At 38.8% G+C, this 26,798-nt stretch overlaps 1 protein-coding gene across 1 annotated transcript in view; it reads left to right on the forward strand.

Annotated features, from left to right (window-relative positions):
* Window positions 1-530: 530 nt before the first annotated feature.
* ZNF292 (zinc finger protein 292) overlaps window positions 531-26,798 on the forward strand; it is an 87,685-nt gene continuing 61,417 nt past the window's right edge. The window contains exon 1 of the mRNA XM_082668617.1: window positions 531-713. Coding sequence (XP_082524743.1) covers window positions 546-713 — 168 coding nt within the window. The 5' untranslated portion in view covers window positions 531-545. The remainder of the gene's footprint in view (window positions 714-26,798) is intronic.

Genomic DNA, 26,798 nt, shown 5'->3' on the forward strand with positions numbered 1-26,798 from the left:
TTTGGCTCTCACGCTCTTGGTCCATGGGTGGGTTTTACCTGCTTCCACTTCCCCTGCCTCTGGCCTGCCTTCGGGCCAATCGCAAATGCAGCCCTTGCCCCAGCCCACCCAGAGCTCTCCCTCACCCGTCCTCTTGGGGAACTGGGGCATATGTCCGTAGAAGGCTTCGGAGACTGGGGAAAGCCACGCCGGGATCCGGACGGTCGAGAAGAGAGCCCCTCCCCAGGCTTTTCCCCGCGTCGCGGCCCTCACGTGACCGAGAACAGGCCTCCACCGGTCCGCCCATTTCGTCCGCTGCTGCCCACTTCCCGCTGGGGGTAAGTAAACCGCGGTTTTCCGTACCGCCCAACCCCGCCCTCCTCCTTTCCCCTTCCCTTCACCTCCCTCGGGTTCCCTCGCGCCACTCTCCCCGCCCCCCATCCTCCCCACCGGGCCCTTTGTACGTGCTCGGCGGCGTGCGAGCGCGCCCGGCACGTGACCCCGCCGAACGTGGCATTGTGTTATCACGTGACCCAGGTGCGTACGCGACGGAGCGGGGTGTGAAGATGGCGGACGAAGAGGCCGAGCAGGAGAGGTTGAGTCGCGGCGGAGGCGGCTGCGCCGCGGAGCTGCAGCGCCTGGGTGAGCGGCTCCAGGAGCTGGAGCGACAGCTGCGGGAGAGCCGGGTGCCGGCCGTGGAGGCGGCCACGGAGTACTGTCAGCAGCTGTGCCAGGTGAGGGCGCCTGGGGTCCCCTCCCCCTTTCCCCCTGCTAGAGGGGGAAGAGGGCGAGCGAGCGCTTGGCGGCCGTGCGGTGGTCCTCGCTGCCTTGGCACCGTCTGCGCCGCCGCCCGGGCGGGAGCGGGGGAGTACGAGGAAGGCGCCTTTGTGTGGCTGCCGTTGTGGCGGTTGTTGTCGGCGGCTCCCGGCTGGGGGAAGGGAGTTGTGGTCAGGGCGGAAAATCCCCCCTCCCCTTCCCTTCCCCGAACTCGGGACTGCGCGGTCCCCGCGGCCGAGAGATGCAGACTGCGAGGACTGGAGCCCTCTCCGCCGTAGGAGAGGGTAAGGGGGGAATGGAGGCCAGGTCCCTTCCTCCTTCTCTTATTGTGCACTGGGGATTACCGCGCCCCCCGCCTCTGCGCCCCCGCGTCCCACTCCAACGGGCCTCCGCCCCCACTGGTTTGATTCCTTTGCCTCCTTTTGCTTTCATCCGTCCCGCCCCCGGCCCCGTTCTCGCTGTCTCCGGGCCTTTGTTGTTCGAGTTTCGCCTTAGGACTGAAGGGGCCTTTGTTGATGTTCCGAGGAGCAGTCCCCGCCGACCCCTTCTAGCTGGGCGAGACGTTCGGGGGTAGGCGGCGCGGAGGTTGTCCCTTCCTGCCTTTACTTGTTAGGAGCACCGCTTCCATGGTGAAGGTTGCTCTCCTCGGTGGAGAGAAGCTGTCCCTGTATGTGTATCCTAGGGTCGGATGTCGCTGTGCAGCGGCTTTTCCAGAGTCCGCTTCTCTTTTGCCTTCACCCTTGGAGGAGTGTAGTTTCCTCTCTGCCCTTCCTCTGCCGTCTCCCCACCCCCCTATTACTTGGAGCCTTCCCTGTTTGGCCTCCCGGTGGAACGGAGAAGACTGAGGTTCATGTGGACCCGTGCTCAGGTCAGTTTCAGGCCTTTCCTTCCTTTTCTTGCACAAGGACACTGCTTTCCAGTAACTGCGTTCTAACCAGGATTTGGAATGTTAATAGCACTGTTTGCTTGATAGAAATCGGGGAGTTTGTGTCTACATTTGGACTTGATTACCTACCCTCCAGTTACGTTTGAAATTTCAAGGTGCTACTGCTGGCTGTGGTCAAGATTTTGGTTAGATTATCTTCTTGAGGAAGAAAAAGAATTTATACGGGTCACATTTAGAGTTAGCTTGTGAACATGTCATTATACAGAAGTTGTTTCGTTAAGATACTGAACTTAAGGTCGAACAATGGTGGACCGTTTTAGCATGTCAGAGTAGATCACGTTTTCAGTTTTGGCCTCCAAGTTCTGAAATCTTTCTTTATAAGATCAGGGGTACTTGATCCCATACCCAGAAATTCTCCATCGTTCTATGCACCTTATTGTCGCAAATTATTTGATGGCGGTTATCTTAAAAAGCAAAACAACAAAAAAACTTTGTGAGATTGCATGGTGACTTGTCTGGGAATAAATGCAATGTGAAAGCCACCCACTTAAGGTAATATAGGTCTGGTGAATACCTATGGCATAATTAGAGATTCTGTCTCTAATTCCTTTGAATCCTAGTTTTAAAGAATTGTTGAAATTTACTAATTTCACTATCCTGACCGTAAACACTCATTCTTAATTGGTCTTTCAGATTTAAAAATTTATCTTAGATTAAAAAAAAACTTTAATAAGATGCCCATGAAAGGAACTCTTTCATTTGTAAGTAAAGTTAGCTTTTCAGTCAGTGAAAAGTATTAAAGTCTAGCTTTGCTGAAAGACATTTTTCAGGTAACAGTTTCCATTGATGGATTTAAGGCTTATTGCTGTAAATAGTCTTGACCAGCAATATGTATAATCAGGATTAATAATTCTGGGAAAGTGGAATCTCATACAAGTTGGACTTAATTTGGAGTGTGTGCAACATCAGATATTTGTCACTTTAAAATTATTTTTAATATATGAAACAGTATTCCTTTTTGTCAGCATGAAGGTAATTTCCTGTATTAGTTTTAAGTGATTAGTCTTACAACATGTAAATTGCTTTTATTGACCAGTGCTACATGAAATAGTAATAAAACAAAGGCTGGGTTTGTGGATTTCAAAAATGACATATTGCATGCACTAAAATCCCGCAATAATGTAAATGCATTTAAAAGTGATCTCTATTATTCAAATAGTAGAGTGTATCTGATGTTTAAAATCCCCTGTGGAACATTTTATATATATATAATTTATATATATATGATAAGTTTCCAATTTGGTCTTGCCAGATGGAAGGTAACTTGAAACAGTTGTTTCTTTAAAATTGTATCATAGCCATTATTATTAACATTTTGCTATGGGTTGAACAGAGCCGAGCAGTGGTTAACAATTACAGAATTTATTGGAGCAGTTTAAGAACAGTGCTAGAAATACTAGGAGCTCGAAATTATATCTACGTTTCTAACCTGGAGATTATCATTTAACTTTTTCTATCTAAGGTTTTCCTGTAAAACTGGGATATTCACATGCTTCAAGAAGGCAAAGATGAATAATATTTGTCAGAGTTAGTGAGCTTCAGAGTTAATATTCTGCAAGTGTTGATGCTTAGTGCTTTTAAATGTGAATTAGTTTATATCCTGAATTTTTAACTCAACAAAAGGTGAGTTTCTGGAGAATGTAGTGAAACCTACAGAAATAAAGTTGCTTACTCTTTCTAGTTTATAGATTTTTCTTTCTTTTTGAATGAAGTGTAGGATAGTAACAGATTTCTTGAGTTCTGAGAAGTAAAATAGAAATGAAAAACATTTAAGTTTTTCTTATTGTTAACTGTATTGTTTTGCTGTTTATATTAGGTTGCTTCCTGGAAGCATGTCCCACTTTTATATGAACGTTTGCTTAAAGCTTAAGAGTAGGAGGAAGGGAAGGTGGTAGAGGATGGGCATATGGGAGTATTTGTCAGAAAATTTTAGATTTCCTTATATCTTTACAAGCTAGCTGTAATCTGGATAATGTTTAATTTTCCTAAAAGCAGCTTAGAATTAGAATATAGGATAACCAGAAATAATTTATTGCATTTATTTGTTTCAGTATCATTATATAAAAACAGATTGTAGTTGGAACTGTTCCATTGTATTAGACTAGGCCAGGATTCACTCACTCATTCAGCATTGTTATTGAATACCTACACCGAGGGCCAGGCAACCATGAGCATGGTCCCTGGCTTCAAGGATCTTACAGTGTCTGGAGGAAGGTAGACAAGTAATTGTAGTAAACTGTGATTTATATCTTTTATATGGAAGGTTATTTATTTGGGAGTTTGAACAGAAGCATTCCAATAGGAGAATTGTTCTAATTGTTCTAAAAGGATTTTAAAATGATTCATTTAAAAAGTTAAGCCATCGTAATAGTTGAAGAATGATTTGTTGGAGCATGGTGTTTGTTGACAGCATTACATACTGGACTGGATGACTCGTTGATTAATACATGAGTTGTGACTGTTTATGGTTGTTTACCTTCTGGTGACAATTATTTTAAAAGGTAGAATTGCAGTTGTGGAAATATGGTTTTGTATCATACACACACGCACGCTTCTTACCTTTGTTCATACCTTAATTCATATAAGCAGCTTCTCAACTGGGCATGGTACTGTTTCCCACTACATTTCTCTCTTAAGGACATTTAGAAACACGTGGGGTCAGTTGTTCGGTTACTGCAGTGACTGGGGATGTGATAACTGGCATTTAGTGCCCATGGGCCATGGATATTACATTTTCTGAAGTGACCAGGACAGTCCCACTCCATTAAAATTTATCCCTCTGCCTAAATACCCACAAGTGCCCTTTTGAGAAACAGTGACCAGAAAGAAGAATATATTAAGATTTTTTTTGTCCTTATGCTTTTTCATGTTAATATAGTTATATTAAGAAATGCAGTTAACCTGGAGCAGATCCAGGTCAGTGCTTTTCAACCATATATAAATGCACACACTGAGCTTCAGGGCACATTGAACTTGAAAATTTCTACTTTCTTAGCAGAAATTATGAGCAATTACTTAAACAATTACTAAAACAATTCACTTTTACTAGGTTAAGGAGGGTAGCAAAGTCAGCATACTTAGTTATCCTGATTAAAGCAGAGATTTGACCTTTTGATAAAATTGAAATTATGTGCTTTTAAGAAAGCATTTAATGCAAGGACTAGGTTTAAATGTTAGGGAATATAAGATACAGGAGACTGTAGTAGGATATAAACTAATAAGATTTAAATATCACTTCAAGACAACTGAAGACATGTCAAAAGGCTGTGTATCATTAACATATTTGCTTTATTTTTTATTCCCCTTTTTTAAATTGAAAATGTACATTAAAATGGTTTTTAAAAATTCAAAGACCAAGAAAGGGCATACACTGAAAACTTGCTCTCCTTCCCACCCTAGGCCTCCAGTCACCTTCCACAAAGACAGTCCCCTAATAGTATTTTATGTGTCTTCCCAGAAATGCTGTTTACTCTTTTTTTTTTTTCCGGCACGCGGGCCCCTCACTGTTGTGGCCTCTCCCGTTGCGGAGCACAGGCTTCGGACGCGCAGACTCAGCGGCCATGGCTCACGGGCCCAGCCGCTCCGCGGCATGTGGGATCTTCCCGGACCGGGGCACGAACCTGCGTCCCCTACATCGGCAGGCCGACTTTCAACCACTGCGCCACCAGGGAAGCGCTACTCTCTTTTTTTTTTTAATTAAAAAATCAGGACATACTGTATACTGCATCTTTTTTTTTTTTTTTTTTTTCGGTACGCGGGCCTCTCACTGTTGTGGCCTCTCCCGTTGCGGAGCACAGGCTTCGGACGCGCAGGCTCAGCAGCCATGGTTCACGGGCCCAGCCGCTCGGCGGCACGTGGGATCTTCCCGGACCGGGGCACGAACCCGTGTCCCCTGCATTGGCAGGCCGACTCTCAACCACTGCACCACCAGGGAAGCCCTATACTGCATCTTTTTCTTCACCAAAAAAAGGTATCTTTGAGATCATTCTGTAGCTGCCCACGTAAATCTATGGCTTTCTGTTTTAAACTGTGTAATAATTCTAGTCTGCAGCTGTGTCTAATTAATCAGTTAATTGTTGGTGGTTATTTGGAAGAGTAAGTTAATTTTGTGTGTAGTAATTTCAGTAGAGTTCAGAATAGGTAGTAAGCACATCAGGCTGGGTTATCAGACAGAAGGCTTTACTAAAAAGGTAGGATTTGACATAGACCTTAATGCCTTTATTAACTGTGTTTAGTGCCTTGTTGGTATAAGAAACAAATGAAATTAAAACCGTTGAGAACTACTGTTTAAATTGTGCAGTTACAGTATATCTTTGTATATATTTCTTTCATCTATTTGATACAAGTTGATTCTTTTGTTTGTCTGCATGTTTTGCTTAGCTTTAATGGTAGAGGCAAAAATTTTGAAAATACTTAAATATTTTCCTTGAGAAACTCGACTTTCTTTTGATTATTAGAGACTATCTTAAGTTAATTTGTAGGTCACTTCAAATCAGAAGATAAGATAGCTTGCTTGTTAATTAGTGATAATTACTTTAGGTATTGAGGGAGTAATAAGTCATTTAAACTTTAAAAGTTTAGGTAATGCTCAGGGGAAATAATTTGTTAAGTGTTCATAATTAGTATGATTGCATGCTGGAGATATTAAATTCTGCTTTCCAGAATATACTTATACCAGTTTTAGCAAAGGAAAACTTTACCAATTTTTCTTGCCTCCTTCTTAACATTCTTGATCCTAAATTAAAATGGGGGAAGGGAAGAGGTATTTTGCAATTGCCATTCATGATATTTTATATGACTAATCTCCAAAACCAAGGATTTTTGAAAATGTATGGTCTTAACTGTATGAAACTGCTGCTGTACTTATTTTCCTGGAGATTCTGTCAAAGTTGAGAAATTACCTTATTTTTCCCAACGTGCACACGTAAATTCAGTTCATAAAATCATTCAATGTGTGAGTAGCCTTGCTTATAAAATGGAAAGTTTACTTTTTATTAATGTGTTTGTCAGATATGCTGTGTAACTTTTAGCTATTTATTGTTTTCCAGGAGAGCCTCTTGATTGTTTCTCTTATCATTTAGAGTTGCACAGTGCACCTCATAGGAAAAAATGTTACCTTTTCCCACCTTACATATATTTAGCCAAGAAGATTTGTTAAAGTTCAGTCAGTTACATCTTAATTTATTTTAAACATATTGAAATTCCTCTTATATGGGAGCACTAAGGGAGCTGTGGAGAATTATGGCGTGGATAGAGCTTACAAAATCTGGTACATATATTAATAGTTAAGCAAGTAATACTATTAGATAGTAAAGTATCTAGTGATTAATACAATAAGTAGAGTGTGAATTAAGAAAACTAGAGCATTTTAAAATTACTTACACTAGCTAAAAATTGAAAGGAAAGGAAAGGAAAACACTATTTACATTGGGTCTTGAATGTGGATAACTAAAGTGGGAAGGATGGGAATAAACCTCAGAGAACTGGAAAAACTTTCCAAACTGGCATCTTGGAGAAAAATGTCATGGGTTGGGATGAAAAATAGGATAGAAAAGGTAGATTAGAACCAGACTTAGGGTTTAAGATCCAAACCAAGGAATTTTAACTGATCCTGTAAGCGTAGATAATATATGGTTACATTTCTTAAAGACTTACCCTTCCAAGGTTGAGGCATTGAAATTTTAAAAAGTTCAGAATGTTAGAGCCTTTGGTTTTTCTTGAAGTATCCTGTGTCAGTTACTGCCATGTAACAAACTACTCAAAAACACAGTGGCTTTAAAAGAACAGCCGTTTTTATTACTGTTCTCAAGTCTATGGGTCTTTTGGGTCATTCTGCAGTCAGCTGGTAGGTTGTCTGGGGCTGAATGATCCCAGATGGTCTCACTCATATGTCTTGTGGTTGGTGGGTTGGTTGAGGGGCCCCAGTTAAGTTGGCTCATCTCTGCTCCACTCTTACCCTCTAGTAACGTAGCCTGAATTTCTTTACTTTGCAGCAGGAAAGCCAGTTCTGTAGCACAACTGCTTTTCAAGCCTCTGCTTGTGTCATGTTCGCCATTGTCCCATTGCGTCAACTAGTAGTCATACCCAGCCTCTTCGTGGGTACAGGGAGATGTGACGCTTCAGGGAGCAATTTTATAACAGTCTATGACATATCCCACTTCTGTTTATTCTCCACTGCAATTCCGGGCACTTTTTTGGGTGAGATTTTAATTTTTTGTTTCTATAGCCCCACCTCTGCTTTCTTTCTTGTCATACATATTCTGTCATCAAAGCACATCCAATTACTCCTTTTCTCCTTGATTGGCAAAAGGCATTTCTATTCCTGCTTTCTAATTTAAATTTCCAAATAGAAGAAGGGCATCCCACTCCATCACTGTAACTTTGGAAAGTTTGTGGAACAACTTCTTATTTGCCGTGGTTCTTTACCTTAATATTAAACCTGGTCTGTATGTGGTGTTTTGTTTTGTCTCTACCTTGTATAGTTTAGTAATAACATCCTAGTTCTTGTCCTAATATTTGAACTTCTTTTTCCTTTTAACTGATGAACTTGCTTTTAACCTTCCATTCAGTTTGTGAAATTCCCCCAACATCCTGCTTTTATCCTTCTACCTCAGTGGCAGTCCAGTACTCATGACAATGTTTCTCAAATTTGTGTTTGCAGAAACCCAAGAGAGTCTGTAGATTTTAGAGTTACTCAGCTCAGAGTAAGATGTAACTTTTTTTTTACGTTGCCACTTAGTTGTCCACTGAAACAAAATTATCACAAAAAAATACTTATCTTTACTGTGTGTGATGCATTCTATTTTCATTTACTATTATTGTTTTTAAAAGCTGCTCTTGATTTTATGATCCGTTCATACGTCATAACCAAGAAATTGGAAAACCCTGCTTATAGGAAGTCGATGGGCTCAATTCAGTAATAAGCACCAACATAGGTACTCCTAAGTTGTAAGGTGGCCTTCTAGTCTAGTTGATTCACAAAAGTCATAGTTTTATTTATGAGGAGCATCAAAATTAAAATACAATTTTAAATTTAAATGACTGCTAAAAACCCAGCATATGTCCATGGAATCAATTTGAGAAATACTGGTACATAGGATCAAATCCAAATTTAAGCTTGAGCCCAGTGGTCTCCGTGCTCTATTGTTTACTTTTTTTTTATATTTTCACTGTTCAGCAGGAACTTTCTGCTCCATCTAAATTGTTCATTCCTCATTTTACTGCCTTTGTGACTTTGTTCAGAGGAGCAATGTTATGCAGTGAAAAGTCAAATGGCTTTGGGTTCAAATAGGAGGTCCCCAACTATCAAGGCAAGATTTTTGCTCATGCTTTGTTTGGGGTGAGGGTGAACCTTGGAGTTAGAGTCTAGACCAAACAGATTGAAGAGGAAGAGAATTAATGTTCAAAACAGGCACTGTTACGCTTTACTAACAATGAATTGTTTAATCTGAAGACTTGTGAGATCATCGGATTAAAAAGCGTTTAGTCCGTTTTAATGTCTGTTTACCCAAATTGCCTCTTAGGGCCTCATCATTGCTATATAATACTTGTTCAGTATGACATTGATTTATCAGAAAATGTTCAGTTTTATTAGGCATTTGTTTAGGAAGACTGAGATATATGGTTAAATGGCTAAAATGAAGCAGTTCTTTAAAAAATATATGGATAATATATTCGTGTGGAACATTTGGCATCCTTATTGATGCCTGACGTATAGGCAATGTTATGTTTTAAGTTTACAGATTTTACACTTAGAAAGAGGTAATCTAAATTCAGAAGTAGTAAGTAATTGACTTGATCCCCATCCCAGTCATTTTTTTTGTTTGTTTTTTTGGATTGAACCTCCCCCGCCCCACTCCCCTGCAGTGAAAGCACCAGGAAATTCCCTGCATGAAGGTATTTTCTAGGAAGGGTTTCTGAGTGCTTGTCATAACTATTGCTCCTTAGTAATTCAGAATGAACTCTAGTATGTAAAACTGAATACGTTGGCAAGAACGAGTCAGACCTAGTATATTTAATATTGTGACCTATTTAGTGTTTCTGAAAAGGCAATCTGATGTTGCAAATGCTGCCTAAAGAGAAATTATTTTTAACACCAGAAGACCTTTGAGGATTTACGTATCTTGAATGAAAATATTTGTGGTGTTTGGTGCCCCTCCTCACCGAATTATCTTTTATAAATCTTGTTTTACTTGATGAAGAAAACCTACCCTCCAGATTCTTTCATATATACTTTGCTTGACAGCTCATTAGATACTGTAGATTAAAAGTGTTGGAATTCTAAGGACACCAATTTTAATTTTCATGAAATTGTTTATTGTGACCTTTGGCATGCTACTTAAGACTTTTCTGGGGTTTTTTTGTTTGTTTGTTTTTTATCCTTGACATGGAGATGCTACAGACTTTTGCTGGTTGTTGGTATAAGAATGGATCAAAGGCATGATTATTTAAAACGATTGTTGTCGTATAAAGTAACATTTTCATTTACATTTAGAGACTACTTTGGAAACACCTTTGATGTTTTATACGTGATAGTGACCTAGAATGTTATTACATTAATAATTCTATCATTTTGAAGTCATCTATTATTGTCATTTTGAAAATAGCATTAGATTACTGATTAACCAGCTTGTTTAAAGCCTACATTTTAGAGAAGGCAGGATTAGATTTTATAATAATTTATGAAAGGTCTTTTTGTCATGGGGGGCATGCAGATTACTCAATGTGTGTGAATGTGCCAGGAGAAGATTATTGGCTTTGCAATTAAAATCTTTCCTTTGTCCAAAATTTTAAACCTGGGATTTGAGAGGCTGGGATGAGAAAAGCTAGTATTTACCTAGTAACTAAAAGTATAGATTTTGAACTATGATTAGAATTCTAGCTCCCTTACTTCTGTGGGATTTCAGGCTTGGTTCTGTGCTCATCTCTATCTAGACTGGAGGTAAGAATAATATCTGCCTTAAAGCTGGTGTGATTAAGATATAATGTTTGTTGAGCACTTTGCATATTATGATGCTGGAAGCACACAGCAAATGTTAGCTATTAATACATTTACAAGGACTAGGTCTGAAACTTTCTCTCATAAACGAATATTAATCTTAGTAAAATACTCTTTAGTTTATCAAACTTAAAACAAAATGAGGGGAACTCCCTTTTCCTTCCCCCCCAAAGTCTTACCTGAAATCTTATGTATAAAACAGAAAAGTTACTGCTGCAGAACAGTTTGACAAGTACAGTACTAATCCAGAAAATAACAATGCTATTGCCAGGGGTTGTAAAGGGAGTTCAAGCAGAGTTCTCTTCTGCTGTTATTTTCTTCTCAAATGGTTCTTTTTTCTTATTTTCCCTCATTCTACTGCTTTTCTGCACTCTCCCAAAATATAATGAATGTTCTTGTCTTAGAGGCATAATAAAGCCATCACTGAAGACTTTAATATATTTTATCTTTAAAGACTTTTAATTGTGCTGCTTATTTTTGTTTTACATACCAAGGCACACTAAATAAACTCATTTTTTGGTACCTAAGATTTAAAATAAATTTGCTTCTCTGGAAGCGTGACACTGATGTGAATGTCTAAATAGAGGAACTGCACCTTATCAGAGAAACAATAAATATTAAATAATAGTGAAACTTATGCATGAAACAGTCCCACAGATATACTTAGTGCTTACGTTTAATTCGACCATCTTATATATTCCCTCAAATCTTCATCTCATGTTTTCTCTAGATCTTTTATTTTCTTCCTTGGGTTTCCAAAGAAGTGGCTGTTTCCTGGCAAGTGGATCTTTTCGTCTGTGCACCTTCTCAAAGAACCTTTCCACTTTCCTGTTTCTTCACATTTTTCTTTCCATCGCTTCTGTCCTTTAGCCTACAGAGACGGGTGTGTGTGTCTTTCTCATCTTTTTGCTATGTTGATCATGTCTTCAGATTTCTCTCTTTTCTCTGACCCCTTCTCTCCACATATGAGATGTCTCCTATCCTAAAAATGTCTTTCTCTAACTCTTGTTTTCTAGTCTTTCTTGCCAGACGTCTTTGGAAAAGTACTCTGTACATTGCCTTCATTTCTTACCTTCTGTTGCAGTTTGGATTCTACCCCTCACCACACTGGAGAAGACACTCTTTTGAAGGTCACTGCTTGGCATATTTGTAATACTTCATTAAATTTAGACCCAAGTAGCAATCCAGCAGCTCAGACTATTTCATATACCTGCATATTATGTTTAATAAAATTTAATTGTTAGCATTTTAAAAATCATAAGCTTTCATGTTGAAATGAGAGTGTTTGGCTTTTCCTGGAAAATCAGAAGATAGGGCAATATTGGACTCATGCGTGGCTACAGGCTGAAGTGGCTGCCTGCTCAGCCTTTGTTGGCATTTAAAAGTGTTTGTGACCCCATCTTAAGTTCATCTCCCTTCAGTTTATTTATACTGCTCTCCTGATTCTCTTACCTTTGTGACTGCTCCTTAGTCGTCTTCACTGACTCTTCCTTTCACCGCTGGAAATGCATGGTAATTATTAGCTAGTATTAATATATTTAGACGGAGTAGATACAACATTTCTGAATTTTTTTGTGGCATTTCCTCAGTGTTCTTTTCTTCCTTTCACTCTTCATTAATGACCCTCAACCATTTTCCCCATCTCATCAACATATCTGAGACAGGACTCTAATCAGAAGGTGGCTCCTGAGCCCTGGTTGACAGTTGTGCTTCACATACTAATCTTCAGCAGGCATCCACTCTGACAGCATCTCCTGTCACTCACTCTGGATAGGATTTCCAGGGGTCCATTCTCTTGGACCTTGCCACTCTTCTTAGCTCTTGACTCCTGCTTCCAGCCACCTGTGGAACTCTTCCTCGTGAGGTTCAGTAGGTACTTCTAATTAAACAAGACTGAAATTGAACTCATCTACTCTCCTCCCCACTCCCCACTCCCCACCAAAAAGAAAGCCTGTTGGTATTGGTGACATTCCTCCCTTCCCCCTCAAACTTAGGTTTTGAAATCTTGAGTCATTTTTAGCGCCGCCTTTCACCTCCACAGCCCAGTCACTGAGTTCTGTCAATTTTATTCATGCACTGTTTCCTGTATCCTTCTCTGGTTAGATCTGATATGCTATTAGTGGCTACTTAGTTTCTTGCAACAAAAAATTCAACAAACATCTTTTTCATGAAGGTACTTTTCTGTTCTCCATTCTCTCCACTAATCTGTCTTCTACATTGTCGCTAAGATTATGTTATCTTTTTAAAGCATGGATATCATATTTTTAAAGACTTTTAGAAGGTAGCACAATGTGGAAGAGCTCAGACACCATGAGTTGAAATCCCAGCTCTACCATTTACTGACTATGGGCTCAGTTTCTTAACCTATTAGATGAGGATCGTAGTATTGTGAGGTAAATGAGGCATCAGCACAGCACCCCCCACATTAGTAAGCACTGCATAAAATGCTATTCCATGAAAAATAAAATTCAAGCTCACTAGCCTTACATTCAGGGCCTTTCATGACATGACACCTAGCATGCCAGCCTGGCTGATTGGCAGCCATATCTCTTCATTTCTTTTTTATATAGAGCCTTAGGGGTTTGTAGTCTGTTCTTATACTACAGTTTACATAACTTCCCTCACCTCTGTGCTTTGGCTCCAGCTTTCCCCTTTAGGATTTCCTTGTTTTATCAACCCCATTTCTCCATATTTATTTCCTTCAATCTGTGATGAGATTATGAGGTGTTACTATCTTTTTCCTGAGGCTTTCCTATACTCCTAAATGGATTTAATGGCATATTCCCCATCCTTCTTATTGAACTGTATTTTTTCTGGCTTTTATCATATTTTTTCTATATTAAGATTGTCTCCTCGCCCTCTCCCCAAATTGGAGCTTCTTAAAAGCAGGGGCCATGGCTTAATAAGTGATTAAATCTGTTAAATGGTTGTCTCCTCTTTTTTTGCTTGAATAGGCTGGTTTTAAATGTGGGGTGAATTTTGTGCTCATAAGAGGCCATTACTTCCTGTAATTAGGTTTCTTCTGACCACAGTTGTTTCATCTCAATTCTGACATTGGGTTTCTGTGTTCAAGGCAAGGATTCAGTTGGATCAAATATGTATAGTTTTTATAAAGCAAACATGAATGAATGATAAGTAGTAGCTCTCTTAATAGCTTGCGTTCATTAAATGCTGATTGTGTGCCAGGAACTGTTAAGTGTAAGTGTGTGTGTTTGAGAGGGAGAGAGATTGAGAGAGATGAACTCATTGTAATCCTCAACAACCCTCTGAAGTAGGTGGTTACTCTCCCTATGTATGAGAGACTGCTGAGGCATGGAGAAGTAAAGTAACTAGCCCCAGTCAATTAACTCAGACTTAATTTTGAAAAAACAAACAAAAGCAAAACCCAAACTAAGTAAAACTTTTTTTTTTTCTTTTTGGGAGGAATATGTAAGTGTTAATTGTTGAAATTTGTTTTAGGGCACAAAGATAATTTACAATAGTAAAATTTAATCATTTGAAACTAAACCTCAGGAAAGCAGAGCAATGAATATAAGCAGTTATTGTAGTGGAGTTTGAGTAATAGTTTTATTTAATAATGTGTTAAGTAAAGTTATTTGTTTAGTAGTAGTGGGAATCTTACTAGTTTTGAATTTCTTTGAGTAATGTATAGGTCTTTTAAGGGTAATCAATACATATTTATAAATTACAGTGAGGGCAACTTGTTGAAGAAATCTGTTACTAATCTCCAAATATAACTAAGATCAATTCTTTATTTCACTGGATTAAGGAAAAAACTGCATTTGTGTTGTGTTTGGCCTTTTTTTTTTTTTTTTGTGGTACGTGGCCTCTCCCGTTGCGGAGCACAGGCTCTGGATGCGCAGGCTCACCGGCCATGGCTCACAGGCCCAGCCGCTCCGCGGCATATGGGATCTTCCCGGACCGGGGCACGAACCCGTGTCCCCTGCATCGGCAGGCGGACTCTCAACCACTGCGCCACCAGGGAAGCCCATGTTTGGTCTTTTTATATGGTGCAAAGAGGTGCCTAAAATCCATGGGGAAAAGTAGGTCATCAGCGGTCTTTAAGCTGCTTTTAATTGGGTATCCTACCCGTAAACATTTGAATAGGAACCCTTAGTATGGGAATGTCTCATAAATTTCACACCCGTGTGCACGCGCGCATTATTTCAGCTTATATAGTTATTTGAGTCTGTTTGTTAAATTATAAAGTTTGTTTTAGATAGATTTCATAGGAACAGTTTTTCCCCCCTCCGTACCGCATTTTATACTCTGTTTGGAAACCTCTGGTTTATAGTGCTGTGAGTAGCTGAAGTTTCTGAGATATGTTATTAAATGAGTGCTGATTTATTTTCCCCATTTTCATAGTGTACTGGAGAAATGACAGCAGTGACCCAATCAGAATTTTTTTCATATTGTCTTTTAGGCAAATTTAATGTAATGTGTATTTCCAGTTTATTGTTTCTGTCATGCTTTACCCTTTATGAACGTCCCTGAGTATTGAGTGTGCCTGTTACCAGATTCTCTCTTAGCTCTGAATCAACTCTGTTACTTGCTCTGTGGTATTGGAGCTTGGCCCTTTAAGCATTTCTCTGTGATCGATGTTAAGCTGTGTCAGTAGAGGATGCTGAAGGGCCATTACACAAAGAAGGGGCTTCTGTTTGTGTTTCTTGCTGCTGCTGCATGACTGCTAGTGACACAGATAGGAGGACATTCAGTGGTCCTCTGCCCCAGATGAGTGCCCCGAGTGGACAGGTTCTTCGTGAGCTCACAGCCCCAGCCCCGACTTTGTGACTTGCCTCACCACAGTTCTCCTGCCACGGACATGGCACACCCCGGCCACCAGCACCCCACTTTCCCTGCGCGGCTGCTTGAGCTGTACAAGGTTGTTTCCGTGGCCCTCCCCACGCAGGTACTGCTTGCAAGCAGGTCCTCAGCTCTCTTTGCAGACTCACCTACCGGCCACTTAGGCCCAGGCAACCTAACCTGGCAAACTTCTTTGCGATTCCAGTAGGCTGTAACCATACCTTCTCCAACAAGGTTCAAACCCTAGCTTTGGGGAAGAGCCCTCCTTCAGGTTTGTTTTTTTCCTTCTGGTACTCTCTCAGTTCTTGGCGATTCTTTAGAGCAGCGGTCCCCAACCTTTTTGGCACCAGGGACCGGTTTCGTGGAGAGAGTTTTTCCACGGATGGGGGTGGGGAGGGGTGATTCAAGCACATTACATTTATTGTGCACTTTATTTCTGTTATTATTACATTGTAGTATATAATGAAATAGTTATACAACTCACCATAATGCAGAATCAGTGGGAGCCCTGAGCTTGTTTTCACCTGCCACTCACTGGTAGGGTTTTGACATGAGTCTGCAAGCAGTTGATTTATTATGGTCTCTGTGCAGTCAGACCTCTCTGCTAATGATGATCTATATTTGCAGCCGCTCCCCAGCGCTAGCATCACCGCCTCAGCTCCACCGCAGATCATCAGGCACTAGATTCTCATAAGGAGCACGCAACCTAGATCCCTCACATGCGCAGTTCACAGTAGGGTCCGAGCTCCTATGAGAATCTAAAGCTGCCGCTGACCTGACAGGAGGTGGAGCTCAGGCGTTTATGCGAGCGATGGGGAGCAGCTGTGAATACAGATGGAGCTTCATTCGCCCGCCTGCCGCTCCCCTCCTGCTGTGCGGCCGGTACTGGTCTGTGGCCTGGAGGTTGGTGATCCCTGCTTTAGAGCACTGTTTACTTGTTTATATGTGTTACTCCTCTGTTAAAATTAATAATTCTTTATGTGAAACTTTCCCTGTTCAAATTACTGTGTGGTTCCCAGATTTTTGGTTTGACCCTATCTGATGCAGTGGGCTAAAATGAGATAAAGTGCATACTGAGCGTAAAAACTGTATGTAGATTAATACCAGTACTTTCTGCCTTATACACATTGCCTGTTTGGTTCACGTGCTTGCTAGTCCATGGAAACTAGCTTTGGTATTTAAAAAAATACCATGGTTGTAAATTCAGGTTTTCATTCTAGTGGGATTATAATTATGTTGTAGTGGTCCTTAAAAGTCACTGGTCCCAAAAATTGTTGAGGTAAGGGAATGGAGTCATTGTGTTTCATAGTTAAATCTCTCTCATACTTTAAACAGTCAGGAAACATCAAGTGATAACTTTTCAATCCTGTTAAGTTATTGGCATATTTATTGCTGAAAAAATTTCCACCTGGTCTTTTTTTTTTGGTAAATTAGCAAATGGCAGGCATGAGTTATCTTTTAAAAAAAAATTCCCCAAGTGGGAGGTTGGGTTAAAAGAAAAACACACCCACACTCCCAGAGGACTGGAGCTGTTGAGGCAAGGAGACAAAGAAGTGCTGTTTTGACTAATTTCTTCGCTGTGCTCACTTGTTAAATGGTTTATTTGTAGACATCTGAATTTGATTCTGTTTAATATTTTCATATTTGAATTTTCTTGTGGATATTTAAAATCAGTAGCTTTGCTGATTTTAAGATTTCTCTCATGTCTTTAATAACATTTACCACATGTCTGCAGCTATTGCTGTACAGTTGACTAAAGTGTTCTATTAATACTACATTCATTCCCAGGAAGTTTTCTCAATTTTCCAGTTACTGGATTTCTGACTTCCACTTTGGTTTTTGTGAACCCTAGTTCTAGCTTTTTCTTTGAAGCAGTGATATATACTTAAAATGGATGATGATAATGTTTCCAGAAGTTGAAGGAGAAAAGAATAGAAGTAAATTAATGATCAGATTATTGGTTCTATAGGAAATAATTTTGCTATATCCAGTAACCTTTACACTGGTATGGAAGTAATGAATCTGCATAGTGTATTAAATAAATTACATTATTTTTTAAAAGTTAATAAAACAGTAGAACACCAGAATCCTATTTGAGGGGTTTCTTACCTCCTGGTCCTACTGCTTTAACTTCACTATTTGTGACAGCTTTGGGTAGAGATATTATTGAAGATAAAACTGATGGCCCTGACTCTGTAGATGATGATTTTCCCAGTGGAGCATTTATCCAGTTAGTATTTTAAATAAAATTTTAAAAGCAAATTATATTTCCTGTAGAGGAGCTGATTTTTTTAAAAAAACCCTAGCTTATAATTACTATGTATACAGTGAGTGCTTTTGAAAAGAAAAAAATGTGCTTTTTAATAAAGTTACAAATAGGAGTTTTTTCCCCCTGCAGTGGAAAGAATGGTACATTATTTAAGTCTTTGACGTGACATTCATTAAAGGTGTGATGTACTAGAGAAAGATTATAATTACAAAGAGGTGAGTCTCCTCATCTTAAAGGAAAATAGAATTCTTTGCAACAGTAAAAATAATAGGAAAATAATTTATAATATGTATTACTATCAAGTACATTTTTGTTTCTTGCTGGTTGGCTCCTGAAAGAAAATATAACATGAAATTGAAATATGTAGTATATGTTGTATCTTACTAAATGAAATTCAAGTATATTGTATATATTGTAACTTACTAACAAGTTACTTTTTTTAAAAGCTCCCTTCAGGTGACACAGTATGGCAATTTAATTAACACAGTAATCGTTTTAATTTTGTTGGTGTACCCTTGGTATTCTTTTAGAACTTTAAGCATACTTTTCTGTGTTGTTAGTGGACGTAAATTCCCAGCTAATCACAACAGTCTTTTTATTAGCAGAGTATGCTTTAGTGTTTGTATTCTAGGAACAGGCTGCCATGGAGGAAAGAAGGGTTTCCTACTATTTTTCTGAGTAGTAGGCAAGCTTGCTGTCCGATTTAGAAATAATAGTTGTGAGCAGTTTTTTTTTTTTTTTGGCAGGGGAGGAGGGCTCCTTAACACTTCATTTTCATTCCTTCTCCCTTCCCTGCCCTCTTTCCCAAGTAACCACTGTTCTCATATTTCTGTGAGCCCCACTTTGCATCCTCACTCAAACCCCCTATTTCATCAGTGTGGGAAAATGCAACTACCTGTTAAGGAACATCTAGACTAATATGTGGGTATATCTTAAGTAGATAAGGTTTTGAGCAGATAAATAAAAATGGGGAAATACGGGTAATTTGGGGAAGGATAATTTGGAAAAGAAGGGTCTTCAAAGAGACAGACGACACTGTTGCTGTTATCTGAGTTCAGTGTTTGTTCTTTTTAAGAGTTGTTTCTGTACTCCTGAACTCATAGTTTCTCTGAAAATTTGAACTCAAAAATTTTTTCCTAACTACTTTTACAGTACAACAAGGGTTCATGGGGTAGATGAATAGGGTAAGATGGGAGCCTTTGGTATGTATGGTTTTGTAAATTCAGGATTCCAGTTGTGTCATCATCACTCTGATCTTTTCCAGTTATTATGTGAGCAAATAAATTACTTTTTTTCCCCTAATCCTAATACAAATAATAGTCCAAATTTTAAGGGAAAAATTAACTACAAAAATGTAAGTTGTCAGTCCTCTGACTTACATACATAAAATATACAGATAATTATGGGTCCAGATAAATCATGATAAATACCAGTGAAATTTAAAGAAAAAATCATTTTGTCCAATAACTCTCTTGACTACATCTCTGGATTCCGAGGCGTGGACACTTAGTACTGGAAAATATACATGTCCATAGCCAGGTCTTCAGCTGAAGGGCTGTATGAACCTATTTTGTGGACAAATGTTTGATATTTACTGATGACCTAATGTAGTTTAGTGCTCCTGCGTTAAAAACTGCTTTCACTACTTAACTGTTTGTCTGTGCTAGCAGTGACAACACTAGATGCCTATAAACCCCAGGAATGTCAAATAAATGGAGCACTTGGGTAGGGAAGGAGCAGTGAAGAACCAGAGAGCTCCTCCCTGATTTCCCAGTTGCTACCTTCCTGCTTTTCACTGCTACGTGGGATTCTTGACCCAGTATTACTAGATCTTCTGAGTCTTCCAAGAAGAACTAGAAATCCAGATTTTTATGTGCATTGTCCCAATTTTGAAATATTGGCATCTAATTCAAAACGTCTGGGGGGGGGGAGGTGGGGAAACCCGAAAAACACTGTGTGAGCCAAGCAAAACATGTCCAGGGAATTTAAATTTATTCCTGGATATTTTGAGCGGTCTATAGTTTGCCAGAAACAGTACATGGAAAAACTCCTCCCCCAGAGTGAGATTTGGTTATGATTCCATCACTGTCCATGTGTTTTCCTTCTTCATTTGCATCTCTGGAAATTGTAGTCTCCTGAATGCATCTGGAAAGAGGTATGTACAGATGGCTAATATGGTAAGAGGGGGGAAACAACTCAGGTTACTTTCGCACCTTCTTTAGAAGAGAGAGCTCTCCGAGGTGAAGATTCCTATTGGCAGATACCTAAGAAATCTCTTACCATCCTCCTAGTCTTGTATTTCTGCTATAGGGCTCTATGCATTGTTTAATTTATCCTGAGGCCGGACAGATTTTTAACCAGTATTCTAAGTTTCCAGAACCGTTTAAACATTGTATATATCCAAGGGTGGTTATATATCAGTGTATCAGTGGAAAGACAGAGGAGAACAAATCAGATAATATTAGCTTGCAACCATGTTTATTTGAAACTTGGGTGATTAAAGAGTTAAAAATATAATTATGTTAAACTAGGTTTTAGAATGTCAGTATTCTTGCTTAATTTTTTGCATTATCTAAGAAAAATTCTAAAGTTTAGATTAATACATGGCCAACTGTATTATCTTTTGTTTATTTTAGAAAGTTTAGTTCACTTGTTAAAAATAGCCAAATATCAAGCTTGAAAATGAACATATTAATGAAAAATTTTAACAAATAAAAATGTTTTTTAGAACAAATTTCTTATTAGAATAGTTTTAGATTTACAGAAACATTGTGAAGACAGTACAGTGAATTCCCATATACCCCAGGGCCAGTTTCCCACATTAGTCACATCTTGCATTCGTGTGTTACATTTGTCACAGTTAATGAACCTTTATTGATATAGTATCATTAAAGTCCATACTGTATTCATATTTTCTCGGTTTTTTTTTTTTTTTTTTTTTTTTGCGGTACGCGGGCCTCTCACTGTTGTAGCCTCTCCCGTTGCGGAGCACAGGCTCCGGACGCGCAGGCTCAGTGGCCATGGCTAACGGGCCCAGCCGCTCCGCGGCATGTGGGATCTTCCCGGACCGGGGCACGAACCCGTGTCCCCTGCATCGGCAGGCGGACTCTCAGCCACTGCACCACTAAGGGAACCCTCTCAGTTTTTTATCGTAGTTTTTTCCTGTTCCAGAATCCTATCCAGAATACACATTACACTTAGTTGTCATATCTGCTTAGTGTCCTTTGTGCTGTAATGATTTCTCAGACTTTTCTTGTTTTTGGTGACCTTAAGTTTTGAGTACTGGTCAGGTATTGTGAAAATGCCTCAACTGGAATTTGTCTAATGATTTTTTTCTTGATTAGACTGGGGTTAAGGTTTTTTGGCAGGAAGACCTCACAGGTAAAGTGCCGTTGTCATCACAGTCATATTAAGGGTACCTGTTAACAATATGACCTAACACTTGATGTTGACCTTGATCACCTGGCTCAGTAGTAGTGTTTGTAGGTTTCTCCACTGTAAAGGTACTCTTTGTTCACCCTTTCCATTATGTACTCTTTGGAAGGAAGTCACTACACTTAAGAGGTGGGAAGTTATGCTCTTATCTCCTTGAGCGTGGTGTCTAGATAAATTATTCATGATTCTTTTACATGGGAAGTTTGTCTCTTTTCCCACATTTATTTATTTATTCATTTATTTACATCAGTATGGACTCATGGATATTTGTTTTATACTTTGTGTTATAATTTAACACTATTGTATTTTGTTGCTCAAATTGTTCTTGTTTTGGCTGTTGGGAGCTCTTTCAGTTGATGGGTTCCTTTGGATTACTACCCCCCCCCCATTTCTCTGTGTGTGTGTGTGTGTGTGTGTGTGTGTGAGTGTGTGTGTGTTAGCACAGTAAGTCTATCTAGAAGAAAAATTTTTAAATAGAGGTTAAGTTTCTTTTTAAATTTATTTGTTTTTGGCTGTGTTGGGTCTTCGTTGCTGCGTGCAGGCCCTCTCTAGTTGTGGCGAGCGGGGGCCACTTCCCGCTGCGGTGCGTGGGCTTCTCACCGCGGTGGCCTCTCCTGTTGCTGGGCACGCAGGCCCAGCAGCTGTGGCTCGCGGGCTCCAGAGCGCAGGCTCAGCAGCTGTGGCACACAGGCTTTGTTGCTCCACAGCATGTGGGACCCTCCTGGACCAGGGCTCAAACCCGTGTCCCCTGCATTAGCAGGCGGACCCTCAACCACTGCGCCACCAGGGAAGCCCGAGGTTAAGTTTTATATACAGATAATCTTTCCATTTTTACTCTCTTGCTAACCCTAAAACTCCATAACTAACAAAATTCCACTATTATGGTTATGCCCTACTCTCAGCATTCTTTTTTCAGGTACTTTCAGAGGCATTGGTGAACATTATCTTGGAAGTAAAATAAACATTGTCAAGATAAAAGATCCTAGAAGATTTTAAAGTTCTTGAAGCAGTGAAAAATGCCTGTGCTTACTATAGGAAAATTTACCAGAAAATGGAGGTCTCTTAGGCCAGTGGATATATATTTTTAAGAAGACTGCGGAAAAATTCCTTCAAAGGAATATTTAAATAGCCAGTAAACATCTTTGAAACATGTTTTATTTTTGATCAACTTTAGTATTTTTTGATGATATAAAACTCATTTCTAGAAATTGGACTCTAATATATAATCTCTCTGTAGAGTTTGATTTACTAGGAGCCAGTGAAGTCATTGTTTGGGGTGGGGTCACTGGTGTTAATTATCCATAGAAATGTAATCGTCCTTGGCATACCCTGAAAGTCAGTTCTAACACAGTTTTCTATGTAGTAGAAACATTCTTTGAGTCAGATAGATAAAAACACTTCTATGTGATTAGTTTTTTTAACTCCCCAGTACATAGTATTAATAGTCTCTTTCCATTTTTTAACTACTTTCTTTTTTAAGTTATAAAAATGGCATTCTTTTTATTTAAAAATACAAGCAATACAAAGGTGTCATCCTCCCTATCCTGTTCTACTCTTCACTCCAGAGGTGTAACTAGTTACAAAAATTGAGTATCTTTCTAGACATTTTCCTGTGCATTCAAATAAATGTAATTCATTTATATGTTCAAGTTTAAATAGCAGAATCACGTAATACGTATTGTTCTGTGCTGTACATTGTTTTCACCTGATAATATATCCTGATCATCATTCAATGTCAGTAAATTCAAAACTACTTCATTCTTTTTATTTTTTTATTAACAAAATTTTTTTTTCATTTTATTTATTTGTTTATTTTTGCCTGTGTTGGGTCTTCATTGCTGCGTGCAGGCTTTCTTTAGTTGCGGCGAGCGGGGGCTACTCTTTGTTGTGGTGCGCGGGCTTCTCATTGCAGTAGCTTCTCTTGTTGCGGAGCACAGGTTCTAGGCATGCAGGCTTCAGTAGGTGTGACACTTGGGCTCGGTATTTGTGGCTCGCCGGCTCTAGAGCGCAGGCTCAGTAGTTGTGGCGCATGGGCTTTTTTGCTCCGTGGCATGTGGGATCTTCCTGGACCAGGGCTCGAACCCATGTCCCCTGCTTTGGCCGGCAGATTCTTAACCACTGTGCCACCAGGGAAGCCCAACTTAATTCTTTTTAAATAAAACATTTTATAGTGTGCACATACGGCAATTTATTAAACAATCTTCTGCTAGTGACATTTGGGTTGTTTCCAATATTTTGGATTACAGAAAGTGTCAGAAAACCCTTGTATCAATGTCTTTGTATGTGTGCGGCAGCATTTGGTTAGGATTGTTTTGTGGAACCAGAATCTTTAATTTAGTGGTATACCCATGTAAAATGTTTGTATTGCCAAATTGACCTCCAAAAGACAGTACTAAACATTCTACAACACTGGTTGTTTTTAAGGTTTTGGAATTTCTGCCATCTTGCAGAGTGAATTAGCGGCTCCTTGCTGCTTTTAATCTTATATTCCTGACAGCTGGGGAGGTTTGAAAGTTTCTTTTTCATAGACTATGCTTTGCCATGGAAAAGGCTTTCAGAAGATTTTGTTTTCCATCTCTGATTCTGGGTTAGTTTGTATTTTAGAAGTATTTTTTAAACCTTTATATCAGGTACCTCTGAATTGTAGCTAATATTTTCTGGGAAAAGTAATATGATTTTGAGCCATTAATGTTTTAAGCAATGTTTAATATATATTCATCAGTATTTTCTTTTTCATTAGTTTCAAATTGATTCTGTGAATTTGATGGGTTAAATCAGAGGAAACTCGGACAGCTAGAGATCTGTGTCTTAAATGACACTAATTTGCTTAAAATTTAAATTCTAAAATAAGTCACTATTACATAGTACACATTAACTGTGTGCTTCATGTTCAGTCATTTAAAAAACATTAAAACAAGAACTAATTTGTAGTTGGGAAATGGATGTTGCTTAATATAGGTTATTATAAGGTATAAAATACTTGAATGTATTAGGAGGGCTTGGGAAAGTTATTAATCCTCTGTGAATTCCATAGTCCTTATGTGAAACCATTGAAGCCAGATGTGATTCAGAATTCAGAATTTTATGGCTTTCTGAAAAGCTGTATGGTGCATGTACTGTATTTTACACAATACCTTCAGAGGGGCTTTGGGTCGCATCCCATAAACACATAGCAAGATACATGAGTATTCTCTCTAAGTGGAGTAAAAGCTATGAAGTATTTCATTCCTTTTTATTATTTTTATTGGATTATATTCAGTCATATGGATATAATACATTTTATTTATCCATCCACTCCATTTAATGGACATTCGGCTTGTTGCCAGTTAGTGTTGCTATGAACATTCATATACATTTCTTTTTGTCAACATGTTTATATTTGTTGGGGTGCTTTGCTAATAGAATTGGATAGTAAATTTATGTTTAACTTTATGAAACTGTCAGATTATTTTTCCAAAGTGACTGTATGTACCATTTTACATTCTGTATGTACCATTTTGCATTCTTCCCAGCAATGCCTGAGGGTTCTAGTTTCTCTATATTCTCACCAAACTTGGTATTGTCTGTCTTTAATTACAGCCATTCTAGTGGATGTATAGTGGTATCTTGTGGTTTAATTTGCATTTCCCTAATGACTAATGATATTGAGCATCTTTTCATGTGCTTTTTAAGCCATTTGTTATCTTCGGTGAACTGTCCATATAAAACTTTAGTCCATTTTTGGGAGAAGGTCGTTACTTGTGTTTTTATTATAGAGTTGTAATAGTTTTTTATGTATTCCGGATACAAGTCCTGTATCAGATATATTATTTCCAAACATTTTCTCCTAGCCTAAGCCTTGTCTTTTCATTTTCTTTTTTCTTTCTTTTTTTTTAAACGAATGCTTAGTTTTTTCCACATCTGTTGAGGAGAATTGATAAATAAAATTATATATATTTCAGGTGTGCCAGATGATGATTTTATATACATATACATTATGAAAAGACAACAATCAAGTTAATTTAACATATCCATCACTTCACATATTTACCGTGTGTGTGTGTGTATGTGTGTGTGTGAAAGAGTACGTGTATTGAGAACACTTAGGATTTACTTCCTTAGCAAATTAGAAATATACAATACAGTATTAATTGTAGTCACCATACTGTACATTAGATCCCTAGAACCTATTTATCTTATAACTGAATGTTTGTACACTTCGGCCAACAGTTCTCTTTCCCCCACCCCCCAGTCCCTGGCAACCACCATTCTACTCTCTGCTTCTATGATTTTGACTTTTTGTACATACGAGTGAGATCATACAGTGTCTTTCTCTGTCTGGCTTATTTCACTTAGCATAATGTCCTCCAGGTTCATCCAAGTTGCAGCAAATAACAGGATTTTTTTCTTTGTTACGGCTGAATAATATTCTGTTGTGTATATACACAACATTTTCATTATCCATTCATTTGTTAATAGTCAATTAGGCTGTTTCGATATTTCGGCTGTTGTGAAAAATGCTGCATGAACATGGGAGTCCAGATATCTTTTCAAGATACTGATTTCATTTCCTTTTGGTATATGTCCAAGAAGTAGAGTTGCTGAATCATACATTCCATTTTTAATTTTTTGAGGATCCTCCATACTGTTTTCTGTAATGGCTGTACACTTTACACTCCTAACAGTGCACAAAGGTTCCCTTTTCTCCCCACCCTCACCAACACTTATTTGGTCTCTTTGATAATAGCTATCCTAAGAGGTCTGAGGTGATACATTGTTATGGTTTTGATTTGTATTTCCCTGATGATTAGTGATGGTGAGCACCTTTTCATGTACCTGTTGGCCATTTGTATGTTGTCTTTGGAAATATATCTATCCAGGTTCTTCGCCCATTTAAAAATTTTTTTTTCCCATAGACTTGTTTTATGTTCCTTATATATTTCAGATATTAACCCCTTATTAGATAGATGGTTTGCAAGTGTGTTCTCCCATTTTATAGGCTGCCTTTTAATTTTGTTAATTATTTCCTTTGCTGTATAGAAGCTTTTCAGGTTGATGTAGTCCTCCTTGTCTATTTTTACTTTTCTTGTCTGTGCTTTTGGTATTATAGCCAAAAAATCATTGCCAAGACCAGTGTCAAGGAGGTTTTTTCCTCTTTTTCCTATGTTTTCATCTAGGAGATTTACAGTTTCAAGTCTTCTTACATTTAAGTCTTCAATCTGTTTTGAGTTAATGTTTATGTGTGGTTTAAGATAGGAGTTTAGTTTCATTCTTTTGTGTGTGGATATTCAGTTTTCCCAACACCATTTACTGAAGAGACCATCTTTCCCCATTGTGTGTTCTTGGCACCCTTGTTAGAGATTAGTTGACTATGTACGCATGGATTCATTTCTGGGTTCTCTGTTCTGTTCTGTTAGTCTATATGTCGGTTTTTATGCTAGTACTATACTGTTTTGATTACTGTAGCTTTGTAATATAGTTTGAAATCAGGAATCCAGCTTTGTTTTTTCTCAAGATTACTTTGGCTACTGGGATATTTTGTGGTTTTGTACAAATTTTTGTTTTAATTTCTGTGAAAAATGTCATTGGAATTTTGATAGGTATTCCATTGA

The sequence above is a fragment of the Grampus griseus genome (assembly GCF_964374135.1).
Source record: "Grampus griseus genome assembly, chromosome: 13".
Lineage (NCBI taxonomy): Eukaryota > Metazoa > Chordata > Mammalia > Artiodactyla > Delphinidae > Grampus > Grampus griseus.